The following is a 12507-nucleotide window of genomic DNA, read 5'->3' as shown; positions in this document are numbered from 1 at the left end:
TGTACTCACTCACTTTTCCCTAGTTTCAGCTGCTGTTCTTAAATTTACCTGCTGTGCTTTCTATTGCCTGTTTTATGATTTTCCTGTTCTTAGATCCAACAGGCATCTTCGTTGCTTCTTTCTGCTTTCTGCCCCCACAGATGTCAGTAAGAAATAGATATTTTGGGTCTGGTGACTTTTTCCCACCCATTTGTGTATTGGAGTTTGTGGGGGATACCTTATCACCTTATTTTGTTGTGAATATACATGGATGTTGGTTTTGCTATCTAGATTATTCTCATTTTATTTATTTTTTATTTATTTTAAAAATTTATTGGTTTTTTAAATTAAAGTAAATTAATTCGGTTGTGCCAAGTCTTAGTTGCAGCTCACAGGCTCCTTAGTTGTGGCATGCGAATTCTTAGTTGTGGCATGCATATGGGATCTAGTTCCCTGACCAGGGATCGAACCTGGACCCCTGCATTGGGAGTGCGGCGTCTTAGCCACTGAGCCACCAGGGAAGTCCCTCTGTCTCCTTTTAAATGTGGGGATTCAGGTAGACCCAAAAACTGTTACCACTACAATTTTCCCAGAATCTCCTGATTTATGTACAATGTTAATATAGTTTTGTGAGGTTTTTTTGCTCTTTAGAAGGCAGTGTCTTACGCTGGGAAGTTGAAAAGAAAGAGAATTAGGAGCCATAAAAGCTGCTATCCTCTTTAGTAGATTGAACTTTGCTCTCTTCTTAGCCCTTAAGGTTATCGTTGTAAGGAGTCATAGAAATTTGTCCTTTCTCTTTACATGGTGTACGTTTGGAATGTATACCTAATGTACATAGAGGTTTAACCATTACTTAAAATTTCAAACATGTAGGAAGAAGAAAGAAAACGTCAAGAGGAACTGGAACGCCAGCGTCGGGAAAGAAGATATATTTTGCCTGATGAGCCGGCCATCGTTGTACATCCAAACTGGGCTGCAAAAAGTGGCAAGTTTGATTGTAGCATCATGTCTTTGAGTGTTCTTTTGGACTACAGATTAGAGGACAATAAAGAACATTCATTTGAGGTAATATTTTAAGTTTGAATTGGGATCCAAATAAGGTTCACATGTTGGTCAGTATATCTCTCAAATCTCTCAAGTCTCTTTTGAGTGCCTCTTTCATTGTTTTTTGTGTTTTCCTTACAATGTATTTTTTTGAGGGGGAAAAAAAACCAAATGATGTTCCCTACAGACTCACTCTGCTGAGTGCATTCCTGTGGTGTGGTTTAAATGTTCTTCTGGCCTATTTCCCATAAATTGGTAGTTGGATCTAAAGTCTCAATCCAGTTCAGGTTCAGTTATTTTTTTCCTAAGACTACTTCACAAGTAGTGATGTGTTCTTTTATCAGGATATTAGGGTACATTTGATACAATAAAGTCTAATTTCTTTTCTTGGGAATGTTGTAGCACTTATATTATTTACTCTAGAATTAAAATACCATTTGATGGGATTGAAACTTTTACTTCTGATTGATTTAGGTGTAAGATAAAATAATTGATGTTTATCTTTTCAACATGAATCTATTTCTTTGTACCATTACTTTAGAGAAGCTTTACAACATACAGTTTGTCATTTTTCAAAACAGTGGAAATGCACTTTCATCTCTAAGTAAATGATTGCTTCATTCTTTAAACAAAACAATGTAAAATATCCCCAAATGTCAGTTTTGTAAGTAGCGTGTACAAAATTATAATTGTGTTCAGTTCTGGTATCTTATCAACATATCTCACATTGTTTTATTTGATAAATTATATCGTAAAAAGCAGTCATACCTACTTGACCCAGGAGGTCATTGTTCACCAAATGGTAAGATAAAAATGAATTGCTTAGACCAGAGACATTTGCAAACAAATATAGAGGACTAATGAGGCAATTATCAAGCATGAAGTGCATGCTTATTGGTTTTGATATAAACTATGTTACGATATTAAAATATTTACAGTTTTTGAAAGTGTCCTTAAACATTATATATTGCATGATTTTGTTTTTATTACCAGTTGCCATAAATTTAACTCTTAATAGTGCCTGCCTATCATGTGGTAGTCATTCAAGAAGTAAATAAACAAATGAAAAAAATACTCTTTGGTATTACTTACTGCTTATAAAGTATATATTGTATACATAATGGATGTTGTAAAGGATGTCAAATTAATGCTGTTCAGTGGAGACAAAGTGATTTGAGAAACAACCCTCTGCTAGCAAAATGATCCTTTATTTTTTTCCTCTCCACCTAGCATATCCCCTTGATAGGTTTCCTTTTCATCTATCATTAGAATGTAACTCATTTTGGTATATGAATTTTAAAAAATATTTATTTATTTATTTATTGGCTGCGTTGGGTCTTCATTGTTGCATGCGGGCTTTCTCCAGTTGCGGAGGCGAGTGGGGGCTACTCTTCATTGTGGTGCTTGGGCTTCTCTTGTTGCGGAGCACTGGCTCTAGGTGCGCAGGCTTCAGTAGTTGCAGCACATGGGCTAAGTAGTTGTGGCTTGCAGGCTCTAGAGCACAGGCTCAGTAGTTGTGGATCTTCCCGGAGCAGGGATTGAACCCGTGGCCCCTGCATTGGCAGGCAGATTCTTAACCACTGTGCCACCTAGGAAGTCCCATGGTATATGAATTTTAAAGAAAGTATTCTGTAGCTAAGAAAACCCGTATATCATCAATAAAAAATAGATTTTTGGCTGATTGAATATTAATGCTAGGTGTATCTCTTTCACTGCTTGTAGATGAAAAGATATGTAGAATTAATACTGATCTAGTTACTGCTCTAGGTTTCTTACAAGCTAACACATTTTAATTGCTTTTTATCTGAGTAATAGAAGATAGAAAACTCTTTAAGAAAAATATGACTCTTGCTACTTACTTATATGGAGATTTTATATAGTTTTTACATTAATAGTTAAAAGGATTTTCAACATCTTAATGGTTATTTTACTGATAATAATTTCTTTCTTATTTAAAATGTATAAAGACTCGGGATGAATGAAAGAAAAATAGATTATAAGATCAAGTATAGTTTTAATACACTGTATATTCCTTTATGGTCAGGAAAATAGTCTGATTAAAGTGTCCTACCAATTATACTGAATACATTGCCAAAGATTACATATTTTAGAAGTGTGGTAACTATTTCAAGTTCTAGACGCTTTTAATGTGTTGAAAGCAATTAGCCTTAGATATATTTACATAGGGAATTCTCTGGCGGTCCAGTGGTTAGGACTCGGTGCTTTCACTGCCGGGGTCCAGGTTCAGTCCCTGGTCGGGGAAATAAGATCCTGCAAGCCATGCGGCATGGCTGAGGAAAAAAAAAACAACAAAACATTTACATAGGACATTTAGTGTGTAATTTTAGGTTCATGAATATATTAAAGGTCATTATCCCTGGATCCTTGCATAGTAGTAATGCTTACTCCCAACTCAGAGTTTTGATTTGGTTTCCCCTGCGTGGAGTATTCTTCTGAGTGCTTGTAATGGCTCATTCCCTTGCCGCTTTCGCATCACTTTTTTTAAAATAAATTTATTTATTTATTTGTTAGCTGTGTTGCTTTGTTGCTGCACACAGATTTTCTCTAGTTGCGGTGAGTGGGGGCTGCTCTTCATTGTGGTGCATGGGCTCTTCATTGCTGTGGCTTCTCTTGTTGCAGAGCACAGGCTCTAGGCACGTGGACTTCAGTAGTTGTGGCACATGGGCTCAATAGTTGTGGCTCATGGGCTCTAGAGTGCAGGCTTGATAGTTGTGGCCCATGGGCTTAGTTGCTTAGTTGGAGCAGGGATCAAACCCGTGTCCCCTGCATTGGCAGGTGGATTCTTAACCACTGCGCCACCTAGGAAGTCCCTCGCATCACTTTTAAAATGTCACTTGATCAGAAAGTCCATCTCTGGCTACACTCTTTTGTTACTCTCTGTACTCTTATCCTGCTTGTTTTTCTTATAATTTAATGTTGATTTGGTTATTCCATAGATTATCCCATTAGATTGTTAGCTTATGAGAGTTGGAATTTTTATCTTCTTTCTTTGCTGCTGTATCCCCAGTGCGGAGAACAGCCCCTGGTACATAGTAGGCATTTCATAAAAACTTGTTGAGTACATCTCATGATAAATGTATATGATAAACTAGTACAGTTATTAATTTTTGTAATTTTTGGCCAAAAGTATACTAAACGTAGTATTTATATCTTCAGAAGAGTTTTTGAGGATTTTGAGGCTCCTCGGCATCATTGACATCAATTGTTATAATTTTATTGTTCGTGCACATTAATTGTTAGATGTGACAGATTATCATTTGATAAATTACTTACTTGCTGGATTTGTTCAATATTTCTATTAAAGTTGGCTGGGTTACTGTTCGTTTTTTTGTAGGTTTCATTATTTGCAGAGCTTTTCAATGAAATGCTTCAAAGAGATTTTGGTGTCAGAATATACAAATCATTATTGTCTCTTCCTGAGAAAGAGGATAAAAAAGAAAAGGAAAAGAAAAGCAAAAAAGATGAAAGAAAAGATAAAAAAGAAGAAAGAGATGATGAAACTGATGAGCCAAAACCCAAAAGGAGAAAATCAGGCGATGATAAAGATAAAAAAGAAGATAGAGATGAAAGGAAGGTCTGTAATTATTTCCATGACTGGCAACCCGGTTTGGAAGTTTTCTAAGTAGTCTTCCGGAGTGTAACACATGATAATGAATTCCATCAGAATAGTGAAATGTAAAGGCCAAACTAAAAAATTTTAGTGTATTATTAGAAATTTAAGTCTTTGAATTAAGCCTATATAAGCATCTATAACTAGTTTTCTGGTAGTTTCTTCTTTTTTTAAGTTTAAGGTATATAGTGTGATGGTTTGATTTATGTGTATTGTGACTGGTAGTTTATTCTTAAAGTATATTATTGTTACAAGATATAATGTGATACTGTTTCAAGTTATATTTAGTGGATTTAATGTGTTTTCTTTTAGTCATTTGATGTTTGGTGAGATCTTGCTTAATTTTAAGACATTTTAAATTATAGAAAGAAGATAAAAGAAAAGATGATTCTAAAGATGATGATGAAACTGAAGAAGATAATAATCAAGATGAATATGATCCAATGGAAGCAGAAGAAGCTGAGGAGGAAGAGGATGGTATGCTTCAGGCTTACTTATTTCCCCTTAAGATGAAAAATACAGTTTTTGGTTGGTGAATTTGTGTCACTGAAATCTGTAACTGTAATATTTTTTAGAATAGAAACAGTAAAATATTCTCTAGTGAAAATGTTTCATTAAGTATTGTTTTACTAATTTTTAGGTGAGAGGATTATTTTAAGAAATGTTTATTTTTAACTGTCATATGTCCCATGTATAATTAATGCTAACTCAATTTGAGGGGAAAAAATATTTCCCTGAATGTGGTGTTAAATTGTGTCATGAAAAGGTATAATAGGCTTCCTTGTTTCATAGAATATAATCTTTAGAAAACTAATTTTAACATTTTTTTAATTATGAAGACTATCATATAAGCAAAAGAGTACATATAACATATAGAGTTTAAAGACTAATAATAAATACCTGTATACCTATCACCCACATTTTAAATAAGAAACTTTTACCAGTAGTAATGATATTCTCAAAATACTTTACAATAGATGTCTTGACTAGGCATAGATGCCAGTCCTGAAGTACATGTGGAGTACCACTGAGTACCTGTCAATTTCATCTTTTTTGAGATGAGAAAATCATAAGAGATTTTTTTGTAGTACATATCTATGAGGACTATTACTACTTAAGGTATTTTTGGTTTGCCTCTACATTTTTTCTTTTTGCCACATCATTTTATATTTCTTCTAATTGATGAAAATATTCAAACATAAAAGAAGTTGAAAGAATAGAGCATTGAACACCCTATATCCAACAGTTGATTTAGTAGTTAATATTTTATCTTATTTATGTTGTCTGTGTGTTTCTATGTGTATGTTTCTGATCCATATGAAAGTAGGAATTCTTCAACTTGCCTAAGAAAAGACATTCTCTAAATCACAATTCCATAATCACTCCTAAGAAAATTAATAATAATGTCATACACCATCTATTGATGCCATCTAATATGTAGTCTTTCTTAAAAGTTTATTTTATTTTTGGCTTGGCACATGGGCTCAGTAGTTGTGGCACATGGGCTTAGTTGCTCTGTGGCGTGTGGGATCTTTCCAGACCAGGACTTGAACTAGTGTCCCCTGCATTGGCAGACAGATTCTTAACCTCTGTGCCACCAGGGAAGTCCCTAATTATGTGGTCTTAATTGTTCTAATAACTCAGTAGCAATGATATAATATGCATATATCAGAATTTCTTTTATCTTCATTACCTGCTTTGCTCAATGAAGATTAGCCCTTTTTACAGTCCCATTTTGTCTCCCCCATCCTCTCAGTATTGTTTTATCACTGCATTAGTTAAATCACTAAACAGTGTTCTCATTGTTTTGTTTATGTCAGAATGTTCTAGCTCTCATCCCTTAGTTGTCGTCTTTATTCCTTTTCTACCATTTAACCTCCTTGGTGGTGTTCTCTTCCATTCTCCCAGCTTTAAGTACTGTCTACGGGTACTGACAATTCTCAAATTTGTATCTCAAATCAGACTTCTCTTATTATTCTTCCATATCAGCAGCCTGTTTGTCATCTCCACTTAAGTTATCTGACATTTCAAAATGAACACGTCTAAAACTGAACTGCAGCTTTTCCTCTTCACCATAAAGAAAACAAACAGAAAATCCTCTTTGTGGGAAACTTTGCCTTTCCCAGCTCTTTTGATGGCAATCCCATCCTTAGAGTTGCTCAAGCTAAAATCTAGGAGTCATCCTTGACTCACTCTCTCTCTCTTTGTCATATTCCATTTCCAGTCTATCAGGAGTTCATATTGCCTCGATCTTCAAAATATACCCAGAATTAGACCATTTCTCGCCAGCTTCACTAATCTAACCCTGATCCAACCCATGTTGTTTCTTGCCTGGATTACTATAATAGCCCCCTACCTGGTTTCCCTGCCTCTCCCCTTCCTCTAAAGTTTTTTTTCAGTACAGTTGCCGGAATAACCTTTGTAAAATTTAAGTCCTTTATTCAAATTCTTACAGTTGTTCTCCATTTCACTCTATGAAGAAAGCCACAGTGTTTACAGTTATCTATACCACCCTACCATATCAAGTCTTCAGTTTCATCTCTTACCACTCTTTCCACATGCTCATTGCAGCTCAGTCACTGGGACCTCCTTGAACCCGCTATATATGCCCCTGTGTTAAGACCTTTGCATTAACAATTCCTTCTACCTGCAAGCTCTCCTAGAGATCCACCTTCCTGACTCCCTTGACACTTTAAGTCCTTATTCAGCTATCACGTCTCAGTGATGTCTGTTCTGTATCCTACCCTATTTAAAATTGCAGTCTTCCCCCCACCCCCTACTCCCCACCAAAGTACACATTCCTGATTCCTCCTTATCCTGTTCTACTTAGAGAACTTATAACCTATTCTGCTATACTGTTTACTTAGTTTACTTATTATCTTATTTCCACTTGAATATAAGCTCTTAATAACAAAAAGAGAGATTTTTCTGTTTTCTGATATATATTAGAAGTTCCTAGAACAGGCTTAATATCCAAGTAAGCTCTAAATAGATATTTGTTGAACTAATATCATAAGCTGCAAAGCCAAATAGGGCAGTAGGATGATAGTTTTGGGGGTGTTTTGTTTTCTCTGGTGTTTCTAATCGATGCTTGCTTACATTATCATTTTTTCCCATACTTTATATCTCATTATCCAATCACATTTCAGAAGACCACTTTCTGCCCCATGGAAAAGTAGAATTTGTGGTTAAAAAATATATAGTGCCAGTTAATGTCTAAAATGGTGTTGAATCTTCTTAGTAATCAGAGGAGCAAATAACAGTGAGGGTCTAATTTTACCTGTCAAATTGGTGAAACTTAAGTTTCTAATAAAAGTTAACATCAGTTTAACAAGGATAAAGAGAAGATTACTTTCACTCTTGTGGTGAGTTTAAATAATTACACCTTGGGACTTCCCTGGTGGTCCAGTGATTAAGAATCTGCCTTCCAATGCAGGTGACTCAGGTTCGATCCCTAGTCAGGGAACTAAGATCCCACCTGCTGCGGGGCAGCTAAGCCTGCAGGCCACAACTGCTGAGCCCGTGCGCTCTGAAGTGTGCATGCCACAACTAGAGAAGCCTGCATGCTGCAACAAAGAAGAACCTGGGTGCCACAACAAAGACCCAGCACAGCCAAAAAAAAAAAAAATTTGTTGCGCCTTCTCTGGACAGAAATTTGGAAGTGTGAATTAACCATGTCCTTTCAAATGCCAACACAAATATTTATTTCATAATTGTTTATAAAACAAAAAGCTAGAATCAATCTTAATATTCAACGATAGGGAGTTATTTAAATGCAGTTTGACATAGACACGCAATTAAATTCTGTGCAGTCATTGAAAAAGAAGTTAGAGGATAGTGACGTGGAAAAAGATGGCAGAATAGATTTTATAGACATATACAGCATGTTCTAAGATGAGCAAGGATTACTTGGCCTTTTTTTTTGTTTTTTAATAGCCTCGCTGTGAGGCATGCAGGATCTTAGTTCCTCGACCAGGAATTGAATCTGCGCCCCCTGCATTGGGAGTGTAGTCTTAACCAGTGGACCACCAGGGAAGTCCCTGGATTTTTAAAAAAATACTTTAAAAATATAGGTTTCAGTAGAGATGGTTTCAAAAGTGACACCTTTCGAGTTAAATACTCAAAATAAGGTGGGTCATGTCTGTAAAATATGAATAAATGAAAGGAGAGGATACTTAACCATTTCGTGACTGAGGAAACTGAAGCTCTTAGCAGTAAATCAGTTTACCCACAATAATAAAGCTATAAAGCAGCTGAACCACTCTGTACTATGTTTTATGTGTATATGAAATAATTAGGTTCCAGGGATATATTCTCTTTTTGAAAAAGTTTATTTCGATTCTAATACATATCACAAACTCACCCCTTTTAAGTGTATATAATTTAGTTTGATATAACAATTTAATAATTCCTGGTAACTTTATAGAATTGTGAAACCATCACTACAATCCAGTTTTAGAACATTTGTCTATTTCCCCTTTTATTTTATTTTGATTATTTATTTAAATTTTTTATTTATTTTTTTTGTGACTGCATTGGGTCTTTGTTGCTGTGCATTGGCTTTGTCCAGTTGTGGCAAGTGGGGGCTAGGCTTCATTCAGTGCACAGGCTTTTCAGTGCGGTGGTGGCTTCCCTTGTTGCAGAGCAACGCTCTAGGCATGTGGGCTTCAGTAGTTGCAGTGCACTGGCTCAGTAGTTGTGGCACACGGGCTCTAGGGTGTGCGGGCTTCAGTAGTTGTGGGGCACAGGCTTAGTTGCTCCGAGGCATGTGGGATCTTCCCAGACCAGGGATCGAACCCGTGTCCCCTGCATTGGCAGGCAGACTCTTAACCACTGCTTCACCAGGGAAGTCCTGTTTCCTTTTTTTTAATAACAAGTTGAGATATAATTCACATATCATCCAGTTCACCCATTTAAAAGTATGCAACTCACTGTTTTGGTTTTGTTCTTTTTTTTTAGTATTTATTTATTTGGTGTGCTGGGTTTTAGTTGCAGCATGCAGAATCTTCATTGCTGTGTATAGGATCTTCGTTGCTATGTGTGGGATCTTTTAGTTGCAGCATGCAGAATCTGTTAGTTGCGGCATGCAGGATCTTTAGTTGTGGTATGCGAACTCTTACTTGGGACAAGTGGGATCTAGTTCCCTGACCAGGGATCGAAGCCTGCATTGGGAGCATGGAGTCTTAGCCACTGGACCACCAGGGAAGTCCCAACTCACTGGTTTTTAATATATCTGCATTTCATATAAATAGGATCATGCAGTACATGATCTTTTGTGACTGGATTCTTTTCACTTAACATAATGTTATTAAGGTTCATGTGTGTTTTAGCATATATATTCTGTTTCATATAAAGTTTTCTCTATATTGTTACTATTCTCGTACAACTTCTCACCTAAAGCATTCTTTCCCAGAGTGTTCCAAAATATTAACAGGTGTTAAGGTTAAGAAAAGTATGCTGGGGTCAAATAAATTTGGGAAACTTGGGCTAAGCAAAGGTTTGCATATTTTACTACAGAATTTTTTAGGTGCTTATGTATGTTGTGAGTGTGTAAGAAGGGAATATAGTATGAAATATTATGAATATATACTCTGTAATATCTCAAGGACTAATTAACTCCAGTCATTTACTGTATCTCGTATTTTACCAACAAACCCTTTGTTACTGTGGGCTTTCTGATGGAGATCCATTTGAGAGATCCAGAAGCCTTTAGAACCAGAATTTCTCTTTTAAAATTGTTGATAAATCATTAAATATTTGCAAAAAAAACTCTTTAGTCATACATTATTCATGAAAAGATGATGTATTAGTTCACTAGGGCTACCATGAAAAGTGACTCAAACTGTTTAGCTTAAACAGTAAAAATTTATTGTCTTCACTGTTCTGAAGACTAAGTCTGAGATGAAGGAGTTAGCAGGGTTGGTTTCTTCTGAGGGCTGTGGCAAAAGGGTCTGTTCTAGGCATCTCTTCTCAGATTGTAGATGGCCATCTTTTCCCTGTATCATCACATCATCTTCTCTCGGCATGTATAGATTTCCTCTTTCTGTAAAGACACCAGTCATTGGATTAGAACTCACTCTAATAGCCTTATTTTAACTTGATTATCTCTGTTTGGACCCTTTCTCCAAACAAGGCAACATTCTGAAGTACTGGGGGCTTAGGACTTCAACTTAGGGATTTTAGAGGATAACAGTTGAACTCATAGTAGGTTTACTCTTTAATATTAGTTGCATAATGAAATGGTAATGGTGGTTCACCTGAGGGTGATGGCTGAGGTCTTCGATAACTGGGTAGCTTATGGGTAGGTAAGAGAAAGGAGTTTACTTTTTACCAGCTTTCTGTTTATTTATTAAGAATAATTTATCCAATTTCTTATCTTTTATCATAGGACATATATGTTAGTGTCAGCAAAAAGATAAAAGGAAAAACAGCCAATATAGTAAAGCTAACTGCGAATGGATTATTGCACCATAAAACTATACTTAGTTTTAAGAAAATATACTTATTTGTGCTTTGTTTGAATTTATAAGTTTCAAGTTTTTGTATAAAACTCATTTATGTTTGGAAACTAATTCCCCCAAATATTTATTAAATTATGTCCTTGTATTTGAATCAGTAAAGTCCGTTTTTTTCTTCCCTCTAGTCTCTTTATAAATTTCTTCCTGTTTTTATTCTTTAGAATTGTTTCTTATAATCCAAACTTGGTATTTACATATTTCTTTTTTTAAAAAACATTTATTTATTTATTTTTGACTATGTTGGGTCTTTGTTGCTGCGCTTGGGCTTTCTCTAGTTGCAGTGGCAGGGGCTACTCTTCATTGCTGTGTGCGGGCTTCTCATTGCGGTGGCTTCTCTGGTTGCGGAGCACAGGCTCTAGGCACACGGGCTTCAGTAGTTGTGGCACGCAGGCTCAGTAGTTGTGACACACAGGCTTCATTGCTCTGCGGCATGTGAGATCTTCTAGGACCAGGGCTCAGACCTGTCCTCTGCATTGGCAGGTGGATTGTTAACCACTGCACCACCAGGGAAGTCCCCACATAATACTACTTTGCTGTTTTATCCTTTGGAAACTGATTAGTAAAGGAAAGGTATTTTCAGTCTGTACAGTAGTTGAAAACTTATCTATTATTGAATCTTTTGCTGCTGTTATATTTATTTTATAGATCGGGATGAGGAAGAAATAAACAAACGAGATGACAAAAGAGATATTAATAGATACTGCAAGGAGAGGCCCTCCAAAGATAAGGTATGTATTAAATACTGAAGTATGTTTGACATACATTATTATGTTAGTTTCAAGTGTACAACACAGTGATTTGACATTTTATACAGTACTATATTCTATATAATATGATAATTTACATTTCTTACATAATATAGACTTATTATTAAACATAACTAAGTGGTGAACTTTATTGATCCTTGTATATCTATATATTACCACTCAGCAGAATTCAGTCGGTTGTATTTTGGTGTTTGTGGTTATGTCAGATAATCAATATGTCTTATTTCTTTCTTCTATACAGATAAACCAGATGAACTCATTTTAGCTAAGATGAGACAAAGGTCTTTTCAGATTTTTGGTATTACATGAACACAGTCTAATTTTTCACTTTTCAGGGGTAAAAATTATGTACTGTATCTTCTGCATTTTCTTTAGGAAAAAGAAAAGACTCAAATGATCACAATTAACAGAGATCTGTTAATGGCATTTGTTTATTTTGATCAAAGCCATTGTGGTTACCTTCTTGAAAAGGATTTGGAAGAAATACTTTATACTCTTGGACTACATCTTTCTCGGGCTCAGGTAATCTATCTCGTGAATATTTATTTATTTATTTTTAAATAAATTT

The 12507-nt window shown here is 35.6% G+C and overlaps 1 protein-coding gene across 4 annotated transcripts in view; it reads left to right on the top strand.

The window, feature by feature from the left end:
• CCAR1 (cell division cycle and apoptosis regulator 1) overlaps positions 1–12507 on the top strand; it is a 52536-nt gene that overhangs the window by 36256 nt on the left and 3773 nt on the right. For all 4 annotated transcript variants that reach the window (XM_057734894.1, XM_057734893.1, XM_057734895.1 and 1 more), the window contains exons 17-21: positions 853–1044; positions 4379–4618; positions 5020–5131; positions 11818–11900; positions 12315–12461. In XM_057734894.1, coding sequence (XP_057590877.1) covers positions 853–1044; positions 4379–4618; positions 5020–5131; positions 11818–11900; positions 12315–12461 — 774 coding nt within the window. The remainder of the gene's footprint in view (positions 1–852; positions 1045–4378; positions 4619–5019; positions 5132–11817; positions 11901–12314; positions 12462–12507) is intronic.

This window comes from Hippopotamus amphibius, chromosome 5 (assembly GCF_030028045.1).
Source record: "Hippopotamus amphibius kiboko isolate mHipAmp2 chromosome 5, mHipAmp2.hap2, whole genome shotgun sequence".
Classification (NCBI taxonomy): Eukaryota; Metazoa; Chordata; class Mammalia; order Artiodactyla; family Hippopotamidae; genus Hippopotamus; species Hippopotamus amphibius.
Note: the sequence above shows the minus strand (reverse complement) of the source record. Positions and strands in the feature narration are given on the sequence as shown.